Source organism: Trachurus trachurus (genome assembly GCF_905171665.1).
Source record: "Trachurus trachurus genome assembly, chromosome: 13".
Taxonomy (NCBI): Eukaryota; Metazoa; Chordata; class Actinopteri; order Carangiformes; family Carangidae; genus Trachurus; species Trachurus trachurus.
In genome coordinates, this window is record NC_139892.1 from 19,410,110 (window position 1) to 19,433,775 (window position 23,666).

Below are 23,666 nucleotides of genomic sequence, written 5' to 3' on the forward strand. Positions count from 1 at the left end.
ACCACTTAGTTCAATTGAATCTTTTCGAAATTATTGTATTTCTATTCATAACTTAACAGCTCTGTCAGCAAATATGAAATCATTTCTAACATTTTACCTTACCATCATTATTTAGCCTTACAAGTTCCAGTGCATTTTGTTTTATATTGCAGCTGTGTCTAAATGTCAACAGCAAAGTTAAACAAGGACGGCAGTGTGGTTCCCATTACGCCAACATAAGTGGCTTTGTGTTTATTGAGCAATTCAGTGAAACATCCCTGGAATGGTTTTATAAGGTAGCCAAGGATAAACTCTGTGTGTGTTTGTGTGTATTGAAATATCGCATGCTCACACAAACTGGTAGGATTATGACCAAGCTTGCATCACAGCACCATGTTATTATGGGCTGGCAGGCATTTTCGTTTGTCAGCTCTTGCCCAGCCACATTCACTTCCCCTCCTACTCTCGGACACATGCTACTGATCGCCAGTGTCTTTTGATTAGTTTAGAAATATGTTGTCTATGTGCACTAGAGTTGTGCAAATATTTGTGCAGAGGAACCTATCATCAAGTCATCCTTTGTATAGACACAGCTGAAAAGTCAGCTTTCAGTGTGTATTCTGGTATACATCACTGGCACACCTCTAATGATGGCAATGTTTGTTCAGTTGATTTAGTCCTTGCTCCAGACTGTAATATCAACAACATGTATATTGCCATGAAATTTAGTGCAGATATCTGTGGTAACTAAAGGATACTCAGATTTTTTTCTCTAGCTAGACCACAGGAACGACATGTTTTTGCTTTGAGTAAATGTCTCAGGATTGTGTTGTAAGAACTTCCTCTGACATTACATCTAATATCAAAATGTCAGTTAATAATTCCATTAGTAATAGTATTAGTAATCCCATCTTCCTCAGCTGTGCTGGTTTACATACTGTAACATATCTGTTTACTGCTGTGCAGACACATTTATAATTATTTTACTATTAACGAACTGAATAGGTGCTCTTTTCTCATTTGCACCTTATCATTTGTGCATTTATCTGATCTGAAACCTAAATAGTCTGCTCCAGTGACAGCCTCTCCATTCCAATAAAGTGATAAGGAACACAAAGGCCTCACAGCCAGTGAAACATCTGTCACACACACACACACACACACACACACACACACACACACACACACACACACACACACACACACACACACACACACACACGCACACTCTTAGCTGCTCTGAGGTGAGCTTTGTAGCCTTAACTAGCATGTGTTTCCTGTTTTGCAGCTTGTTGCACCTTTTTTTTTTCTTTTTTCGGTCTGACCAACCCCAAATGTCCCAGACGGGGTTCTCTCATGCACACACACAGGACACATAAATAATTTATAATTCACAGGCAAACCACAGACTACATACTTTCCTGCTTGGAGCGGCTGCTATGTCACTGTGTTATGTTGTTTTCCAGAAGTTGTTATTTCCTTTTTATGTTTTTAGATTCGCTGTGTTCCTTCATCTATCTTGAGAGATGGACAGGTCAAGTTCGTGACCTTTTTTCACGTGCGTTGTTATATTTGTTCTTTACTTTTCCCTGGAGTGATTTTTATTAAATATTTGAAAAACCACACATTATTCAGCAGTGGTATATTCCATCAATGTCAACAAAATCCAGACTAAAGGTGTAATCTTGAAATATGAATTAACGCAAATGATCCCAAACCAAGCGAGATCAGCCAGCTCCAATTTTTTTTTTGTTTTAAATGCCTCGGATTCATTTTATTTTTTTTATTTTTTTATCCTTATTGTTATGCATGATTAATTTTTTTATTAGTTAAAGGTAGAGTCTGCAGTATTTTCCTTATACAAAAAAGAAATCCTGCTTAGTGCTTAAAGGATCATTTCCGTTTTTTACAACCTGGACCTTATTTCTAGCATAAAATACAATCATTTTACTCACCCAGAAACTTTGGTGTCATTTGGAGTTGTTTTGACGAAATTAGCCCCAGTGGAGCGGCGCGTATATCCGTATAATGCGAGAGCACGGGGCACCCAATGCAGCCTCTAAATATCACATTATCCGCCGCAAAACTCGTTCATTTCGCCAATATTTTGTTATGATACACTAGTGATATTCCCCTCCGAGCCCGTGGTGGCATGTTATCAACATGCTGCGCCTGTAGGTTGACTACTAACCTCCGACCTGGATGATGTCATCTCCGACCGCTGCCCGGCTCATTCTGATAATAATCATCCTGCTTCGCCATTCGGGTCCATTTTTAGCTCAACTAGCCGGAGCTTTAGTGAGTCCAGGTTGAGGAGAGGAAGCCTGTGGAAGCTGAACTTCATCCAGCTGCTCATTTTGTTCGGACAAGTCAGAAACACGCAGAAACGAACCATAGCATTAGCCGTAGCAAGTTAGCCGCGCCGGGCAGCGGTCGGAGATGACATCATCAGGTCGGAGGTTAGTAGTCAACTTACAGGCGCAGCATGTTGATAACATGCCACCACGGGCTCGGAGGGGAATATCACTAGTGTATCATAACAAAATATTGGCGAAATGAACGAGTTTTGCAGCGGATAATGTGTTATTTAGAGGCTGCATTGCGTGCCCCGTGTTCTCGCATTATACGGATACGCGCCGCTCCACTGGGGCTAATTTCGTCAAAACAACTCCAAATGACACCAAAGTTTCTGGGTGAGTAAAATGATCTTATTTTATGCTAGAAATAAGGTCCAGGTTGTAAAAAACGGAAATTATCCTTTAATAATCATTTCATCAGCTTTTACTCATGTGTGGTGGTTTGCAGAGTCACTAAAGTAAGTGAGACTAGGGGATTTAAACCAGACTTTCAGCTAAGCGAGCTCATGAAATACCCCCCAGTTTTTTGTACAAACATACACAACAATACAAAACAGATGACAAAATTAATTGCAGGTGGTCTGTGTGTGTGTGTGTCTGTGTGTGTGTCTATGTCGACTGTGGTGAGACTCTTGACCACAAGTTGCCTCCTTACATGTGAGGTGTTACACCTTGGGAGTTTCATGCTATCTTTCACTGTTTCCCCCATAGGAATCCTAACCGACCTGTAGGAGTCATGCAGGCACCAGGGTATGATTGGCTGCGTGCCAACCTCTAGGCATTGCCAACTCTGTATTTTGCACTGGCTGAGCCAGAAGCACCGCTGCCAGGAACTGAGCCAGGGTGAGAGTAGAAGATTATTTTAGCACCGTTTCGTCACAAGATAATCAAAAGTGCAAATCCATGAGGGGTTGTATGCCCTCTCCTTGTTCCTTCCAGTGAGCATGATGGCACCACTCTGGTATGACTTTGCAAAACAGCACTGTCAAGATCTAAGCCTCTGGCGTCCAGCCTGATTTAAGGAAATTGAGGAAAATAAGCATGGATTTGGCAAAGCTATTGCATTTAACAAGACCAAAATTGGTTATTGGATGTTGTTCCAGTTTTTTTGTATGTGTTTCCCCATGCAGTCCCACAGCAGATACATTGATTAACATGTTCAAACTTAAAAAAAAAAATTGACAAATGTTTACACATGCATAGTGTAACAATGTGAAAGACAGTATTCAATTAAAAAAAAACATAACACAGGTCATGATAGTTATAATACACAGCAGATTTGTGCCTCTGTGTCAGGGTAAAAAAGTGGAAGAGAAAGACAGACAAAAAGGTGGTGTGGTTTACTTGTTGTATTGAAGAGACATGTGTCAGTGTGTGCTGCATAAGAATTGCCTCATGGTTCACAGTCATGTTGGAATAGTTGGGGGTAAGGGTTTGAGGTGTAAGACAAAAAAGGTTCATCAGGTGAACATTTGTGATGGTGATCATGGTGGTCGATATGGAGGCAGGCCATACAACCAGAATAAACATGAATCACCTGCCTGCATTCTGCCTTATAGCTGAGACAGGTTGCCATCTAAATTTTCTGTGTGCGTGCGCATGTGCTTACCAGAAAACCCGATTTAGAATATGTCACTTTGTAGGTAAAGCTTTTAATCTTGTTTAAATGCGACTCAAATCTGTGTTTTCCTCTGTCTTGTTCATGTTTGCAGTTTTCTTTTTGTAGAGTTTAGTGTGTGAGTTTGTCTGCACGGCCCTGTCTTAGTTTTATGTGTTGTCTTCTTGAGTGTGTATGTGGTGTCTCATTTGTTCCAGCTGTGTGTGTCTGTGTGTCGGTAAGCTCTTTAAGCTTTGCATCAGGTAATTCAGGTAATTGAATACTCTGTAAGAATAAAGTGTGGCATGAAGTTCCTGTGGCTCTAGAACTTACTCACTAATACACCCACCACACACATGCCGCGCAAGTGCAGACACGGCAATGAATCACTTCCATCAACTTAAAGTGACTCAGACGCCTCAGGGCCTGTGTTATGTGTTTTCCTCTGGTCCCCTTTCCTTCTTCCTTCCCCTTTGCCTTGTTCTCTTCCAATATGATGCTGCAACAAATGCAATGTCCCAAACCTGGCTTTAACTAAAAAAAAAAAAAATGCTATGGGGGTGTAACAATACACCAAAATCACGGTTTGATACGTACCTCAGTTTTTTTTTTTTAAGTATATTTTTTGGGCGTTTTTGCCTTTATTTGATAGACAGTGAGATAGACAGGAAAGGGGGAGGCAGAGAGAGGGGGAATGACATGCAGGAAATGTCTGCCTGACGCGGGATTCGACGCCTGCGTTGAGGACTGTAGCCTCTACATGGGGCGGCCGCCTTAAAGGGATAGTTCAACATTTTGGCAAATTGGCCCATTGCCATAATCGCTATAGTCATAGCAGTAGGTTCATTACCTTTAATTGTAGGTGTAAGCTATTTTCAGTACGGCGGAGCGCAGCAACTGGCTGCTCAGAGCTACGCTATGGAGGCTAATGGAATTTCTTGGTTTCCCTCATCAAATTCATCAAATACAAAATCCCAAAACTCCACAGCGCTTTTGTAGACAAGTTGTGACCTGCACAACCACCACGCTATGAGATAATGACGGAACGATACGAAACGGAGCCGTTTTCGAGGTAAATACAGGGTAAATACGGAGACTGCTTGCTGAAAAACTGTCCCTGAACGCAACGCGCATCAGCGGTTTTGTATGAATTTACCTCGAAAACGGCTCCGTTTCGTATCGTTCCGTCATTATCTCATAGCGTGGTGGTTGTGCAGGTCACAACTTGTCTACAAAAGCGCTGTGGAGTTTTGGGATTTTGTATTTGATGAGTTTGATGAGGGAAACCAAGAAATTCCCTTAGCCTCCATAGCGTAGCTCTGAGCAGCCTGCTGCTGCGCTCCGCTGTACTAAAAATAGCTTCCACCTACAATTAAAGGTAACAAACCTACTGCTATGACTATAGCAATTATGGCAATGGGCCAATTTGCCAAAATGTTGAACTATCCCTTTAACCACTGCGCCACGTACCTCGGTTTTGAGGTCACGGTTTGGTTCCTTTTCGGTACAGTACTATGGGAACAAAATGCAAAACATAAATGTACTTGTTGTTTATTAGGAACTTTTGTAAACCAACAATTTACATGTTTTAGTCAATTATAATTATTGTAACGTTATACAAAATATGAAAATAAATAGAATACTGTTGTAAAGTGCTGCCTGGTAATAAGTCGAATAAATTATTCTCAAATAAACAATATAAAATAAACTTTCCAATAAATATTATATTCTCAAATAAACAAAAAATATATAAACTAAACTCCTCACAGATTGTTAGCGCACAGCTTGTGCTTTGGCCCGATCTGAATTGGAAGGGAGAGGCTGCTTGAATGTCGAAGTCAGCTGCACTTAAGTGTGTTTTTTTTTTGTTTTTTTTTTCTGAGAAAAAAAAAAAGACCTCAGGGCAGTGGTAGGGCCTCCCTGCGTCTCCTTATGTTTGTCTATGCTCAGAGTAGGCTAGGCATGAGTCAACTTTGCTGTTTTTAGTAATATGCATGTTCTTTTGACCATTTAGGCATGTTTACGATCTGTTAACGTGACGACATGACGTAGCTAGCCAATGATATTATATCGGATCATTCATCAATCCATCATTCACTCCTCTGACAGTGCTTCCATGTTTTTTTGTTTTTTTTTGCCAATCTTTTGTTACACCGTAACGATATGCCGTGTTACGTTCAAGTGCAACCCCAAAAATCAGGACAAATAAGCGTTCGGATCGAGGCTGCACCGGACGGCGGGCAGGGCATTTAAATTCCGGACTGTCCGGCCTAAAGCTGGACATTTGGCCACCCTAACTGGGTTCTCGCTAGCGGTAGCATTAGCGGTATCCATGACGTAAATTAACTGCAGGCGGACAATAAACACACGCAACTTCTGTTCCGGGAACTCACCCATGCACGGCCCTGTTATGAATCGAATGTCCTGTACTGTAACAGTCCAATACAAATACATGTATTGTACGTTAAACCCCTAATATTTGCTTTGCTTCCTTGAAACCCTTATTAAGCGTGTGTGTGTGTGTGTGTGTCTACATGCACCCCATGGCCATGAAATATAGATGTTGATAACATCCCATTCAATAGAAAGTTGTTGTCTTAATGCTACAAAAACAGCTGTAATATGTTATCAGCTGCAATACGCAGTAGCCTCTCTCTGCAGGTGACAACTTTGGCCCTTGGAATCACAAGGTGGATAAGCTTGCAGTTTCCCACTATAGTCACAACAACACACTAAAACACACACACCTCACTTCTTCACTTGCACTTAAAGTTAATCATTTATTTAATGGAACAGTTTGGATCTGAGAATGTAATTTTATCAAACTATTTTAAATGTGCAAGTGAAGACCCACAAGTACGACTGTCCTTTTCCTCCTTATGTCTGCAGATTCCTCACATACAGTCTTTCTCCATTATTCAAAAGAAATATCTAATATTCATACCTAAATGAAAGCTGTTCCATAATGTAGTGTGAATGGAGGGGAAGATGGGAGCAAGGGACAAGGAGGAATGGTGGGACTGGAGGTCGGGTGGGACAGAGAAATGATGGTTGGTGTGTGTGTGTGTGTGTGTGAGAGAGAGAGAGAGAGAGAGAGAGAGGTGGATGACTGCTTATGTCTCCATGTGTTTGTTTGAGTGAATTTTGCAAATGAGAGAAGGAAAAAAAAACTGGAGAGGAATCAGCCAAGGGGAAAAAAAGCTGAGAGAAGTGAGGTTGAATTCAAAGCTTCAACCCACACAAACACATCTCATCCCTGGAAACCGTTTCTGCTTGTTTCAAGCACCCAGGAAAAAAGTAACCATTTCAAAATGATATGTGAATGGTGAAACTGGATAAAACAATAAACTGTAATTGTGGGGCATTTTTTGTTAGAATTGGCTAGGGAGGGGGGCTTTAAAAGAAAAAGCAGGAAAGGACAAATTGACAGTCCTCCTCCCATTCATTTCTGCTGCATGTCACCTCAGTGTGTGATGTAGGGCAACGCTGTCTTGCTACGCCGTGTCTCAGTTATGGGTCATATTCTCACCATTCTTTCCTACACGCCTCAATGACTTCATCAGCTCGCCTCCACCTCCTCATCATTTGTCTGTGTGTCACTTTTTCTACATCTGTCGGTGGCTCTGAAACCTTCTTTCCGGCTTTTTTTCTGTTGGTGTCTCTTTCTACCAACTACTTGTATTTTTCTTCAACAACAGTTCATATCAGCACAAGATTTTATATTATTATATAATAAAAACACACATTCCTACAATTGTGGGGATTTTGGACACTCTAAAAGGCGTAGAAATAATAACAGATTTTTCTTGAGAGATTCTGGGAAATAACTATTGTTGAGTGAAGCTGTGGCTAAGAGGCCAGTTCACTCAAACACACTTTATTTTTTATTTTTTTTAGTTACCATTGACCATCTGATGGCACTGCACTAACATCAAGTGCAACATTACACTATTCTCTTCTTGTGAATGCAATTATCCTTGCAAACAGCCTAGTCACACATTAAGCAGATATGGGACAGCATAACACAACATTGTCTTTTTTCACCTATTTACACCAGCATAGAGATGTACTGTAATTAGCAGCCCGATTTTCCACCATGTACTGCTTGATGCTGGACAGATTTGTCAGAGGTTTTTTTAGCTGTTTCAGAAACATGACAAATATGTCAATGAATGACTGTCTTTACTCTACATATAGTCATTTTATCTTAAGCTTTTAACTTTTAAGATGGCAGTTTGTTGGTAATTATATATGATCAGTGAAATTGGTAACATGAAAGTAGTAAAATGAAGTAGCCTAACAGGTTAATTTGAACTTTCCCCTGTAATGGGCCGCGGTTGCAATTTTCATGCCCTCCCCACAACCATCAGCCAAAGAAGATATAAAAATGGTGTGAGAGACACCACAGTGAGCACTGAATAAGTATTATGTCAGGGGCCACCCCCATGAGTAATACATGATGATAAGATTGAAAATCGACATTCCCCTTAACTCTGTCTCCAGATGTGTCTTAAAGAAACCCCATCAGAGAAGGGGAAATGTGGGAAATGACCAATGTGTTATAAAAATATAAGAAGATAGCAGGAGACAGTCAGGTTATATCGAGACATAGGTTTGAATAAAGGTGCTCAGATGTTTCCCTCCATTTCTTAAGGTTTCATTTCCTGGTTTCCCATGGTAACAGCAAGGAGGTGATTTGTCCTGATAAGAAAGACAAAGAAAGCATCGTTGGAGAGGATGAGAGAGGGAAAGAAAAGTCAATTAGAAGGAAATAATGGAAATTAGAAATGCATGTGGAACATAGAGATCAGAAAGAAAGTGTGATAGAAACACAGAAGTGCAGTTGAGGTTGAGCGATGGTTTAACGAGGGTGAGGTCTGGTGATCTGGGACCGTTTTTGGTAGATAGTAGTACCATGTTGCCCTCTATAGCTACATGACTACCTTAGATGTCAGTATCTTTACAGATGTGGGTGGCTGCTAAATCTTCTCAGCATCTATTGGCACAATATCAATAGCTCATGATTTTGTTGAACGTTTAACTGATGCTCATGTAGTAGAAGCTGGTGGAAATGTGAGCAAAACATTGGAAGAAGCAGTATGTGAGGATTTATGGCACCTAGCTTGGTAGTGTTGGCAGTTCAAATGGCCCAGTTATTGGGAGACTGGTTTTGTGACTTTATAAACATTTACAGTAACATGGCAACGATGGGGCCAGGAAATGAACATGACCTAGATTATATTATTTTGAGACTGAGAGCTTGTTTTAAAATGACTTATCTTGAAACACAACTGAACTGAAAGTTTAGTGAACTAAAGTTTGAGCTAAACTCTTCTTGTGAGGTGTGAACTTTTACCACCTCGGGTTGTTGACCTGAACCATCTGCTGCAGACAGTTTGGATGGCAGACCTCTCTCTGTTGTGGCGCTCTGTGCATACACCTCACCAGGGATTAGATGCTCATTCAGGAGGAACATTACTGTTCCCCTGAATCCAGCCTGTGCATTTTCTGTGGTTACTCTTGTACTCCACTCACTGATCTCACATTGTTTGATATAAAGGACATTTGTAGCAACAATACAGTAGCACGTTTGGTGATCTGCTGCTCGTATTTTAAAAGCCCAAGATGAAGTGTTAGTTAAAAAACATTTGACCTGATGTCCCTGTTCACCTGACTTCACCCTACAGTTGGGAAAACACTGAATTAGGCCTTATTGACTTACTGTGTTGTGTTGTTATTTAGATTTGTGCAGTTTTAATAAGAAAAAAAAAGACACAGCAGGAGGGCATCCTAATCTGTATGACAAAGTGAGCTGACATTTGTGTGTGTTTTCCCGAGAAGAAGAAGCTGCTGACAGACACAACAGCCTTATAGGAATTCAAACAAATAACATGCCGTCTCTCTATCATGACCTTCTGTCTCTCTTTTCTGATTGATCTGCCTTTCCCAATACTCTCTCTCCCTCTCTCTGTATTTACTTATTTTTTGAAAAAACTTTAATCTTTATTCTGCTCACTGGTTGGTTTCATTTTATGTTTCTTATTCGACCCCTCTTATCACCATGGGGGCTTCACTTAGAATAATTCAAAACTCATCAATGGTCAACTAATGGATGAATGGATGGACAGATGGAAGAATGGATGGATAGATAGATCGGTGAATAACTGGCTAGTTGTGGGATGTGACTGGCTGCCTGTATGAGGGACACTGCTGCGTAATGATAACAGCACAGGAAGGGTTGCCACAGCAACCAGTGGGACAGGAAACAGCCTTGAAAGATAAAGAAAAAAGGCTTCAATGAAAAGGCATGTAATATCTTCAGGGCCGGTGACCCCATTTCTATAGACTTCTGATCTTTTTCACTAGCTAATGCCGCATCTTGCCATGTGAGTTAGTAAGTAATAACCAGCATCTGACTTACTGGGGTTTACATCAATGTCTGTCCATGATGTAATTATAACTTAAAGCATTTATAAGTCTCAAAATATCAAATGGTGATTAATAATGCAAAGCTACCACAAAAGGTAAAAGGGATACTTCTGCCAGCCAGAGTCTAATTAAGGTAATCAACCCAGATTTAGAGGTACTGTAGTATTGTCAGTGACATTTGCAAGTCATGCTACTAGTTTTGCCTTATGGGTGGCAATGGTGGTCTGCTGGTCAACCACTTTTGTCCATACTGAAATATCTCAACACCTGTTGTATAGAATTGCAAATATCTATATGTTTCTTGCAGACATTGATGCTTCCTAGAGGATGTATGTAAGTTAAATGTCAATCCAAGAAGAATGCCTTGGATATCCATTAAATTTTGGATAAATACTCAGGGGACTTTGTTTCTCCCTTAACTTTTCAGTAGTTTGTTTGTTCATTTTCTTCAAAACCTATGAGTGTTAAATAATACATGATAGGATGCTGACACACACAGAAAATGTTCATCATTGTTGACATTGTTCTTGGCATCAAGATGTCAGTGCAGTGGGCAGCATGTTTGCATGTTAATATTAGATCTGAACAGAACGGCAAGCGTGTCTGTCCAGAAGTCTCCATCGCAGGAAACAACTGCATGTAACCACACTACAACCATCTTCACTCGTCCACTGTCAATGCTGGCAAGTTGGAAAATGTGAACCCCTGCCATCTACAGTTGCTTCCCACAAAGCAGTTTCATATGGATGGGCTCTTCACGGTTGTTTTACAGTTTGGTAAAAAAAAGAACCAGTCAGATATTTATAGGCAGTTAAGATAACATGAATGTGTCATAGAAATGGTCACAAAATTGGCAACAAGTAGATAAAATAGCCATGTTGTTCTAATTCAAGTTAACTTTAAATGATACAGTTTGCCAGTTTGGACAGAATAACCCTCCTCTCAAACAGGAAAATGGTAATATGAGCACAAACTCAGTGTAAGTTGAAAATAAAATCTCCATTTGGTCTGTTTATCAGACTGAATCACAAGTGAGAGCATAAAGGTGCTGCTAGAGGTGAGACTGTGACTGGCAGACATTTGAATGGTGCCATTATATCACCTACCCTGTACTTTGTGCTAATACACTGCTCTTAAAAGCATATGCGGTTTCCATGGCGGCCTGTGTTATAGGTTTGTCGTGTGGAAGAATGTACTGTATTTGACCACAGCAAAGCACAACAACCTCAAACTTTCTGTTTCAAATTTTGCTCTGTCTGCTGGTGTTCCGACTTTGTCACCCTTGTGTTTTGTCTTACTTCTCTCTCCAGTGTGGGGTATCCACTGAAACATAACACATTTCCAATAACACTCCACAGGTGATCAAACAAAGCCATTGTTCCGTATCATAAAAAAAGCCATGTACAGTCAAACAGTCAGAATTTATGAGAGAGGAAAAAATCACAGGAGGCGGTGATGCTAGAAATACTATTTATCAAATCCAACCAGCTGATATTTTTAATAAAACAACAGAGAAATACACAATAAATTATGTAAAGAAAACATACAGTTTCAATCATGAATATTTTTTGAATACAGCAAAGGCAGCTTGACTTTTGTTTTTTATTTTTGTTTTTTGTTAAAACTAAAATCAACTTTTTTTCCAGACTTGAAATTGGCAGTAAAACCAGTTCAATCCTCAGAGAATAAGCTGAAACTCTGGGCCAAAGTCTTGATGATATGATGATCTGTTATGTTCTCAAAGGTCTGATGTGTGGCTATAATGGGTTCTTAGTTGTAGTGATAAACTTTAAGTTGACATTGAAATACACATGGTTCTATTGTGAAAAACTGCAAGACGAAACTTTTCAGCTACAAGAAAGTGGAGGAATGTCACTTTGGAGTTCACAACAATGGAATGTGCTGATAACGCCGGCAGACTGGCACACACAGGATGCGTACACACACACACGCACAGACACACACACACACACACACACACACACACCCCTCACATACATATTTAATGTATAAATGTGTATCTCCTGTTAGCAGCCGATTTCATAAAAGCCATAAGATCATTGTTGGAACAATAACTACACACTTTAAAGCAAAGCATCTTGGAAAATGACTTGTTGCCTAATCACCATCTGGCTTGTTGACTATTGAAAATAGAACGTGTGCGTGTGTGTGTGTGTGGGAAACAGAGGATGGTGTCTGGGATTGGAATGTGACTTTTGCACAGCTCAACACACTTTGGGAATATTTAAGAGTGTTTTGTATACCCCGCACCTGCCAAACATCATCTGTAACTTAGAGTACGCCCGTGCACATGAAAGCACACAGCTGACAGGGTTTCAAAGCGACTGAGTGAATCATCTCAGTGTCCAGATACTCGTTTTCTTTTCGTCTGTCTTTCGAATGAAAAGTAGTTTGTCAAACCCCATTTTTCTCTGCGTGATTCCAGCCTATGGGAGGTGATGACTTGGAGATGAAAGATGGCACTGTCTTTTATTTCTCACAGCTGGGTCATGTGCATGGAAATGAAAAGCAGTTAGTTTGAATTCTTGGCCTGTTGCTTTGATACTCTGGATATCTACACATAGACAGTACACACACAGACACACACACACACACACACACACACACACACACACACACACACACACACACACACACTCGCACGCACAGTCACATGCTGACGATTCACATGCTTGTATCTGCTGCCAGCTCTCACAGACTGTTGGTAACCCTCCACCCCTTAAAACAAAGGGACCTCTTCCTGAGCTGTTGCAGGCACACGGACGCACTCTGACTCACACACTCAAGTGTCAGTCGTATTTTCAGCGCTGACCAGGAGCTTTGCTGTAATTCTCACTGATCTGCTGCAGACTTCAGAGCAGAGGGCGATATTGTGATATGTATGAGCATCTTCATGAGAAATGCTGAGAAAAAAAATAAAAATCTCCTCGGCAGAAAGGCAGCATAGCTGATTGAAAGTGCCGAAGGAGCAGCAATCTATTCCGCCTTTATACATTGAAAAGTGGTTCCTCTCCCAGCTCTAATGCAGGAGTGCTGGTAATCTTCGAATAGGCGGCTTGATTGCCCCTTTTCTGTCAGTCACCTCCTCCTAAAAAAAAAAAAATCATCTCTGTCTCTCTTCCTGAGTGTCTTTTTCCGCTGTGTGTTTGGGGTCTGAAGTTCGGGGTTTTATCCGTGTTAGCAGAATCCCGGTTAGCAGTTGGAACGCCAGGAATGTTCAGAAAAATGGGCAGAGCGCGGCGGACTAATCTGACATCTCCTTTGATGTGTTGGAGAGTGAGTGATGAGGAGTGTTGCATGTTGGAGATGGAGTCAGTGAGAGAGAAAGAAAAGGAGCAAGGAGCATATGGATGGAGGTGCAGACAAAGGGAATCATGAATTTATTCAGACGGGAATGTGTGCAAAACAAAGGAGCCCCTCTGAAAAATAAAGCAGCCAAGAATTCTGCATAAATAACTGGAGGAGTTGAGACCTGAAATGACCGTGTGAGAGTGTGAGCGAGCAGTTCAGATCTGGAGGCTTGTGGTGAGCTTAATTTCACATCAAGATTAAGTATTATTTTGGTTCACGCTTCCCCCAACGCCTCTCCCTCCTTCCCTCTGTCTCACACTCACTCATGTCAGCATGCTCCTGGCAGAGGAGGAGCCAGAAGTTTCTAGAAACATTCTTAATATAACAGGAAGAGACGCAAAGACATGCATGTGAAATAGGAATGTAAAAAAAAAATTTTTTGCAAAGCAGTCTGAGTCAGGAGTTGGCATCCATGGAACTCCCTTCATCACAATGCAGTGTTAACCGAAGCTGCTCAGACATATCAACAGCTAGAATATATTTGATGACCCATTTTAGCATTTATTTGGTTTTCTTTTTATGATGCCAACCACAACAATAACCAGATAACAAGTTGACAATCTTCCCTCAGGCAAACACCCCCCAGTCCTGTTATTGTAAAGCCAAGTTCAACACAATATTGGTGTTTTATGGTTTTGTTTTTCTTTTGCATTTGAAACTTTGATTAAATTGAAAGTGAATTCTTGAATATATCTTGAATATGTCCACTGTTGTAACATTTCATCTTGCCCAAGTGGCCTATACATTTGGTTGTTAACAGTTAAGAGTTACTGCACCAAGTTGTATTTAAGTTGTATAAACAATGTTGTTGGAAATGTTATGGTTATTTTCCCGGTGTACAGAGGAAACTAGGTTGTTTACTTTCAAGAACAAATGTCATTGTGTGTGATAGGAGCTGCAGTCAAGTGGTTGCTTTTTTTTCCTTTGCATGTGTCTGCGTTGCTGTTATTATATGAAGTCTTTTGCAAAATAGATAAAATAATTAGTCCAATAATTTCAGATGCATGTGCCATTCTTGAGCGCCTCAACGAGGGGGCTGGGAGGGACACGCACACTCGCATGTTTCATGGTGTGTGAGGAAGATCTCGTCTATGATCCAGCGCACCTGCGGCCTCCGATGGCGCTGGTGCAGAGTGACCTCTGGGGCGTACTTCAGCACCTGAAGGAGACAGAGAAAAGACGGCAGAGATAAGAGACAGAAGCACACAATTTGCTGTTTGGATGTAAAGGCCTGTGAAATGGAGAGAAAATAACTGGTCTTCAACTTAGTCTTTAATTCATGACAAAATACTCCTGAGGTTCGACAGAAAAGAGACGGTAACAGCAAGGTTTCTAAGAAAACAGCAGTATAATGGCGCTTTTCCACTAGCACGGCACGGCGCGGCACGGCCCGCTTTTTTGCTTTTTCACTAGCCCTAGTACCTGGTACCAGGTTCCATTTTTAGTACCTCCTCGGCCCTGGTTCCAAGCGAGCTGAAGCGATACTAAAACGTGACGTCAGCTGACTGCCTTCCACTGATTGGCCAGAGCGTCGTCACTGGAGGAGTGCGAGCGCTACGTCCGACATGAGAATCAAACCCGGAAATTTCAAAAACAGAGCAGCAACAGCGACCACTGACCTGTACCGAGACTGTTGTTATTCCTTCAACTGAGTTAAATGTTGCTGTGTGGAAAACCACGCTGTGGTCTGTTAACGAGGTGCAGACGAGTGAGTTTGGAGCTGACGAGCGGATCGAAAAAAGAGAGACGGACAATGCGGCCCCGCGATCACCCCTGTGCCGACCCCGCCCCGCTGAGGAGGTACTAGAAGAACTCAGCTATAGTGGAAACGCACCTTTACTGAGCTGAGCTGTGCCGTGCTGTTCCGTGCTGTGAAAGTGTAGTGGAAAAGCGCCATAAAGAAACTCTGGAAGCCATTAGAAAACAATTATGCATCAGCTCTTCCCCTTGGTCAGTTATTAATCATCACTGACTACACAGGAATCCCTGCATTACTTTAAAACCAATTCTCAACTTTCTTATTTGTTCCAAGGTAACAGGAGCCTTCCAAGGAAAATCATGTCATAGATCCAAGGTTGCAAAAGGAGCCACTCTCAGCTGTGCAAAGAAAAAACAGTATCTAGTATGAAATGGATGATGAGATTACGGTTATGCACGAGTGTGATAATCTTTACTATGTCAAAAAAATGTCATAATGTGGTTTTAAACAGAAGTTTGTTAAATATTAAAATAATAATAATCCATCACTCTTTGAGGATAGATTTTGTTGTCATTAATTTTTACTCGTTAGTTTCACTATGACTGATTTTGCTGCAGATTGCCACATTATTTTCAGGTGCAACTTCTGATGTGAGAACAGACTGGAAGTACAAATTGTTCCACGAGTGATGCAGTGAGCTTTGTTCTCCAAAGCCCATGATTTATATCAGGACTTCCCAGCACTGAAACAATGGTCTTGAGTAATAAAGTGTTTCTTAAGAAGTTAGGTCACCCAAGGAAGAAGTCACAGGTCTGTGACTCCCTGCAAGAAGAGAAACAAGAAAACAAAACAACAACCACACATACAAGCGGGTCTGTGCATGTGGTGTGTAGACAGGCACAGAACCACTGTTGTCATGCTGTCATACACAATCAATTACATGCACACTCTGATACACAAAACACAATAACAGCCCAATCCCACTTTTGTCTAAATTCCTGTTATATGATTTTTAACAGAGAGAGAGAGACAGAGAGGGAGAGAGAGAGAGAGACAGAAAGAGAGAGAGAGAGAACCCTACGGACTGTGTTTCAATAATGAAGCTATACAAGAACAAAGACACAAAGAGATGGAGGGAAGAGAGAGAAAAGGATGAATGACAGGCTTAAAGAACAAGAATGGTGCATTGCAAAGGGATAAATTGAAAATGGGAATTGGGAAGAATGAAGAATGTCGGAAGCCCAGAGAGAGGAGGAGTGGTAGAATGTTAACAATGCATTGAGAGAGAGAGAGAGATGGAGAGATGGAGGAGAAAGACAGCACCGGCACAAAAACAAATGGAGGAGAAAGTGTGAGGCTGCTGGTGCATTGCTGCTTCATTGTTGATGCAGCCCCTGCCTCTCACTGCCTCTCCCTCCCTCACTCACTCAGCAGCTCCAACACTCACTTTGTCTCACACCATCCTTTTAGCCCCTTTCACGTAACCATGTCAAATGTGCTCGAAAGTTTCGGTGTCAGTCTCATGTTTGACTACCCTCCTGCCTCACTGTCTGTAGCAGCACAGCGTGCACAGCTCAAGTCTAAATTACATCATGTGTTAGATGGAAGGGCTGCAGAATGCACAAGCATATGTAGAGAAATATTAAATGCAAAACATTTCTATGCCTTCTTAAAATGCACTACATGTATTGAAGGTATATGATTTATTACTGTATATGATTATGATATTATTTGAATCCCCCTTTCCTTTGCACAAATGGATAAAACAGGTGTGGTAAAGAACAATATAATGATTTAGTCCTTATTCATTTGTAAAATAATTTCATATCAGTTTATAAAATGTTGTTTTAGTTGCATTTCCTCTCTTTTCATGGTGAATACGAGAAACAACAGTAACTGTCAAGCCTCTGTTTCCCCAATGTTGCCAGTGTGAATATCTACCGAATGAATATCTACATGGAGAACACGAGTGAGAAGAATTTGTGCAAGGTTTCAACTTGACCATGTCTCTTCGTTTCCCTCTAATCTTTCTCAGGGTCAAACTAAATACAATTTGGACCTGGAATTCTTGATCTCATTAACGATAAAGGAATTGATACCAACATATTGTTGGAAGTCAAAGCAAAAGAAATAACTAAACCATGTTACTCACTCACCTGCCTAGGGACTACAGATGGAAAGTAGCTAGTACTGTAAGCTAAATCCGGTACAAAGCATCTTCTCTCATTTTGAGACTAATGTTATTTTGTGCATTGTCCCTGATACAAATAAACTTATTAAACTAAACTAAATTTGGCTGCATGGGGAACAGGCCATTGTTACTATACATCTGTCATCAGTGACTGACTGAGTGATGGAGATGACTGAGTGAGTGAGTGAGTGAGTGAGTTGCACTCTGTGGCGTATTTGGTAATCGTGTCTTTGTGTTGTAAGACTTACCTCGTGTAGTTTAAGTGACGTCTTGGCGGCCTGACAAGTGCAGTCGTGGTTCCAGTTGTGCGTTCCACAGCCACAGTTGCCTCCACAGCGTTTCACCAGCAGACATCGTGGGAAGAAGACAGCGTTGGTGGCTCTCAGCTCCTCTCGCAGGTTTACAGAGTAGTTGCGTGGGGTACAGCTGTATCGCTTGACGTCATCATAGAGACGGTTCAGATCAACTGCACAGTGTGAGAAGAATTGAGAAAATCACTAATTAGTTAAGTCTTATGTTTATTCCTGGCAGTGTTCTTTGTACAGTATTGCAATTATTTGAGGTCATTCTGCAAGGTCACTTTGCTCTGGGGCCTTTTCTATGTCTGTTATCATGGCAACTTATTATTTTTGTTTTAACACACTGCATCTACTGATTGTGGTAACGTGAAATGTTCTATGGTTGCTTTTAGACTGGCCTAAAATACTATAACGGTGTAAGGACGGATGAGAGCCAAAAAAAACATTTTGATTTGTACGGTAATTGCCTCGTCTGTCACTTCGTATAATCATAAACAGAAATGTGTGGCATATTGGAGACAGCGATGAGAGAATGAAACAGAAGATGGGAGGTAAATAAGGCAAAGTGGCTCTGATTCACTCTAAAAATATGCACAGTATTGACTGAATGAAAATGGTTGCAAGGTGGAGATAGACTATTAGTTGTGAGTGCAATTGCAAAAGCAACACACTGTAGATGAACAGCTGGAGATATGAAAGGCAGGAGGAGAGATAAAGATGCAGCAAAAGAGAGGACAAAGGCCAAAGAAGGAAGCAGGGGTCATTGATTGATTGTGGATTGGATGTATTGACCGCGGTCCTTCCTTCATGTCATCACTTTGGAGAAAAATCACCTTATTTGTGCACATAGGACCTTTGTTCACTGGCTTGACTCACAATGGTTCAAAACTAATTTCAGGAGAATCAAAGAGCTTATAGGACAAGCTGATGGTAAATAAAGGACTAAAGCAATGGTTCAAAGGGGAAAAACCAGGAGCTCCAGAACCAAGAGTTTGATTAAAACCCATCCTTATTTCTCTATGCCTCACTAGAATTGGCATTACAGACCACTGACTAACTGACATACTGTATGCACATTGTTGCCCAGCACAAGGAGAGCCCGAGGTTAAACTGTGGCAGATGAGCATTTATTTTGAGGCTGCTGAGTGTTTGTAAAGCAAAGATAGATTTGTAATGTGTAATGTGCTTAACGGAAGAACCATAACAATCATGTACAGTGTCGGTATGGATTTTCTAGGATGATGATGATACAAGCTTAAGTGACAAATGAAGAAATTGCATTTTCTATGATTTGGTGGGAGCACTTTATATTTTTCATTCATATTATGCCGCTGATGGTTTAAATTACAGAGGAGATGGATAGTTTTAAAAAGAAAATAAATGAGTGGAAGAACATTAAGGATGGAAAAAGCAGAGCACTGATCAATGGCAGATGGTTCCCTTCGTTTAAATTGTCAACATTATAACAATTATTGCGCTGTCCATACCAAGCAGGGCAATTTCTCTTGTCCAATTAACCTTTGATTTTGTAATATTGTATAGTAATATGCACAGTTCAGTGACTTTACTGAAGGAATGGCTAAAACATTCAAGTTTTAAAGTCTTTCTTTCACCAGAACGGTTGGCTTTACCTACTGGTAGCCACATTAACACATTATGTGGTAAGGGCATCTCTAAGCACCATTGGAGGACCCACTGGACTGGAGATTGATGCTTCACTACCTGCAGGAACCACTTTAGAAAAGGGTGGCTGTGAAACTCCTCTGCTAAAACAACATGACAGGAAGAAATAGCTGATGACTTTACAGCTTTTTCACCTTTACAGACGAACGGCATTGACCTCTGACCAAAAGAAAGTAGGGGAGAAGGTACCAAACTGATCAAGTTGTGCTCCATTTCTTTTTTGGAGAAGTGAAAACAGAAGGGAGGGGACAGTGTTGTTGCCACTTTGTAACCATTTAGGATCCAAAACACAAGTGGTTACCCCAAGAAATTGCAAATGACTTCATGTAAGATTGCAGTATCACAGTGGCAGCATCATTTCACTTCACTAATGCTTGCATGCTTCCAGACATGTGGTGTGGAGCTCATGTGCCATAACTGAAATGAAGTAGATGCAGGGTTTGTGTATGAAGGGCATTTCTACAGCTACACACATCACAGCATGGGGTTAGTTCCTTGTTCCCCCAACAAATCCATCCTAAACCACAGAGGAAATTTGTGGACAAACCCTGGGTGAAATGGGAAGACATTCTCTTGACAGTTAAATATTATGTAACAAGTTCATTTTCAGTGCAAATGACATAAATTTTCTTTGGCCATCACTATTTTTCACTATCAGTAACTTTATTTTTTACTTCACTGAAGTACAACAGCCACTTGTGACACAATACAAATCTGTTTGACATGCAATATTGTGTGTGTATGCATGTTTAGGAGAGAGACAAACCAAAAGGAGGTATAATGGGGGTCAAGAGAAATGTGATAGCATTGATAATCAATAAGTAATTGTTCACAAAAGGAAATCTTTGCAGTGGGAGTTTCCATTCATGGTACATGTGGGAAGCCCAGTGAACAATGAACAACAAAGACGAGAAAGAGAGAGAAGAGAGCAGGGGAATATTATCATTTGCTTTGGCGATACATAGGGAAAGATGAAGGTAGGAGGTGCTCCATTCATACTGACACCACTGACTGTGGGTCCATTGTGGTGAAATTGCCCACATATTTACATTAAGTGTTTTCAATTTCATGGCAAAATTACATGAAAATGAAATAGATTATAATAGGAATATAGAAGAGAAAGGGAGCTATTGAATGCACATTAGTATGTGCCAGCATCTTAGAGGCGGCTCTGTGAACATCCAGTAGGCTAAGGGAAAAGTGGATTAGGAGAACATTGTGTGAGAAGTAAAAACAGGTTAAAAGAGGAAAATGTTCATAACTGTGTGTGTCACATTTCAAAGAGACGAAATTGAGACTTTGTTGATGTTTAGTTTGGATGAACAGGGATAGTAATTGGGTGAAAGACAGTTTACCACAATGTTCATTTGAATATATTTAGGAAACTGATGACTATCACTTACTCTCATAATGTCGAGTGAGCAGGTTGTTATAGAGAAATAAACCTCAACAGGATGGATAGGACCCGGATGTGACGTTATTGCCATTGATAGTGAAATGAGATGGGGGGAATGGGACTTCTTTGGTGTTGTTAAAAGTAGTGTCTTTGTTTTTCTCTTGCTGTGGCCCTGGATGTGTCATCATAATCACCATACACCACTTTTCAAGAGCGATCTGATACTGTTGCCTGAATCTGAGAACAGGAAATTCTCTGGGGAATTTTCAGCCATTAGTCACGATTGAAGGGTTTCAATCTCATCTCTCTTTTTTTTTTTTTGGAAGCAGTAGCTAAGAGCGGCGTCCCTAGCAACGGTCTGTTATGCAGTAATTTACCAATCACAAGCATTTAATAGAGCCTCTGTTATTCAATATCTTAAAGAACCTCACTTGTACTGAACTCAGGTTGAAGTTTGTTCTTGTCAAAAGATGACTACTGAGCAGGGCGGTGCGTGGCGCAGTGGTTAAGGCGGCCGCCCCATGTAGAGGCTATAGTCCTCAACGCAGGCGTCCCCGGTTCGAATCCCGCGTCAGGCAGACCTTTCCTGCATGTCATTCCCCCTCTCTCTCTCCTTTCCTGTCTATCTCCACTGTGGCTATCAAATAAAGGCAAAAACGCCAAAAAATATACTTAAAAAAAAAGATGACTACTGAGGATGACAGATTGATTAATCATATGTAAATATATAACTTCTAGCATTGCTATTATTGATCATTTCTGTTTTTGTACTACAACTGTAGAACGAAAACGTCCAAGGCAGGATAAGAGGTCATTCACCCTAAAGTCTGTGTATCTCGGCAAGCCCCTTTATAGAATATGAATACCGTAACAGTGTTTAATAGTCCATGTTTTATTAAGGATAGGAGCGCTTCTATACTGTAGCTCTGCTCAGCTCATACAGTACTATCCATGTACTGTATACATGGTTTATTGTTTACCTGAGGAAACCCAGGATATCTGATTGCACATTTGAGCGTTTAGAGTTGTTCACCACTGACACACTAACAACTACCCTAACTAAGTGACCTGAGTGAGGTGCAACATCATGGTGGGCGTCTTAAGTGCTAAGAATCCATTTTATCAGCCAGGACTATGCCATAAACCCAGCATTCTGTTACACTATCTGTACCTTTGCTGACAGCCTAATGATAGATAGGCCTTTTTACCTCTGCATTTCCCTTGTTATGAAAAAGCACAGGTTCCAGAAAGCCTGTCTTTTCTATTTTAGCAATTTAAGAGGGAAGAAAAATACCAGAATTTACAGCGAGTGATGGTTTTATAGTTTATGACAGAATTGTGACGATGTCAAGAGTCATGACGGGTCTCTCTGATGTTTGTTTACTGTACACCTCCCAAGGTGATGCAAGATGTAAAAGATGTAGAACAGAAGCACACTGAGTCACCTGCTACTGTACTGGCTCTGGGCACCTTCAGTGCTGTCTCTTAACATTGAAATGCGGGGGGGAAACAGGTAGGTGTATTTGTGTGCATGTTTTTATGTGAGGATGAAGGGACATGTCGTGTGTTGGTGTTTATGCTTTGAGTGTGCAGGCCTGTTGTGTGTGTGTGTGTGTGTGTGTGTGTGTGTGTGTGTGTGTGTGTGTGTGCGTGTGTGCGTGTGTGCGTGTGTGCGTGTGTGCGTGCGTGCGTGCGTGCGTGCGTGCGTGCGTGCGTCTGTACTTGCAGTGCCAAGCCTGTGTCTGTTTAAGGGGAATAAGTGCAATCTCAGAAAAGCAGTGGTGTGGAACTCTGTCAGGGACTGTGGGAGTGAAAAGACAGAAAGACTGAGAGCAAGCAAGACTATGAGAGTGGCTGTCACTCTCGTGGCCACCAAGATGAAAAAAAGTATAGTGTGAGTGTGGAGATTATACAATATATTCTCCTCTAAAGTTTGGTGCAAGTAGTATATGCTGCTTTGTCTCGTAGAACTGTTCTGATTTTATTCAAAGTTATGCATGGGTGGCTCTGCTTGTGGGTGAGTTACTTAGACTTAAAAGTGTCCCAATTAATATTATGATCAGACTTACTGTCCTTCATGGGAACAAAGGTGTGTGTATGTGTGTGTGTGTGTGTGTGTGTGTGTGTGTTAATGAAAACAAAGCTGAGCTGCTGACTGTGGCAGATTTCTGCTCCGCTGCACAGGTTGAATTTCCAATTAGAGGGAGCTACACTGGTACAGTGTATCAAAGATCTGCAGCACCTATGCACCTCGCTGTAGTGCTGCAACGTCCACAAGCTCCCCCGTATACAGAGTTGCCTCATGCCAGCCGAGTGCTCGTACGCACTGATAAATAGAGATAGATTTGCTGTCAAGTGCAAATATTTACTAAGGAACAGGAGAGCCCTCGGGTAGAAAGACAGAAAGAACTTGGGAGAGATATGGAGGCACAGGTGAGAGAGATTGGATCGAAGGTACTCAAGTCTGTTGCAAGCTTGAATACGCACACACCTCCCTGAGCACATTCTCCACATGAATGGTGTGTGTGTGTGTGTCTGTGTGTGTGCGTGCCAAATTTTCATATCTGCTCTTAGACATCCGCTCTGTAGCAGTGCATCCTAAGGACAGAATCTATTGCCTCAGTGACTGCAGGTCGTTGGCTTTGACTTCACAGTAAAGACTTG

At 41.2% G+C, this 23,666-nt stretch overlaps 1 protein-coding gene across 1 annotated transcript in view; it reads right to left on the reverse strand.

Annotated features, from left to right (window-relative positions):
* Positions 1-14,697: 14,697 nt before the first annotated feature.
* pdgfd (platelet derived growth factor d) overlaps positions 14,698-23,666 on the reverse strand; it is a 58,164-nt gene continuing 49,195 nt past the window's right edge. The window contains exons 6-7 of the mRNA XM_083984946.1: positions 17,873-18,090; positions 14,698-14,893 (exon numbers count right to left, since the gene is read on the reverse strand). Coding sequence (XP_083841072.1) covers positions 14,759-14,893; positions 17,873-18,090 — 353 coding nt within the window. The 3' untranslated portion in view covers positions 14,698-14,758. The remainder of the gene's footprint in view (positions 14,894-17,872; positions 18,091-23,666) is intronic.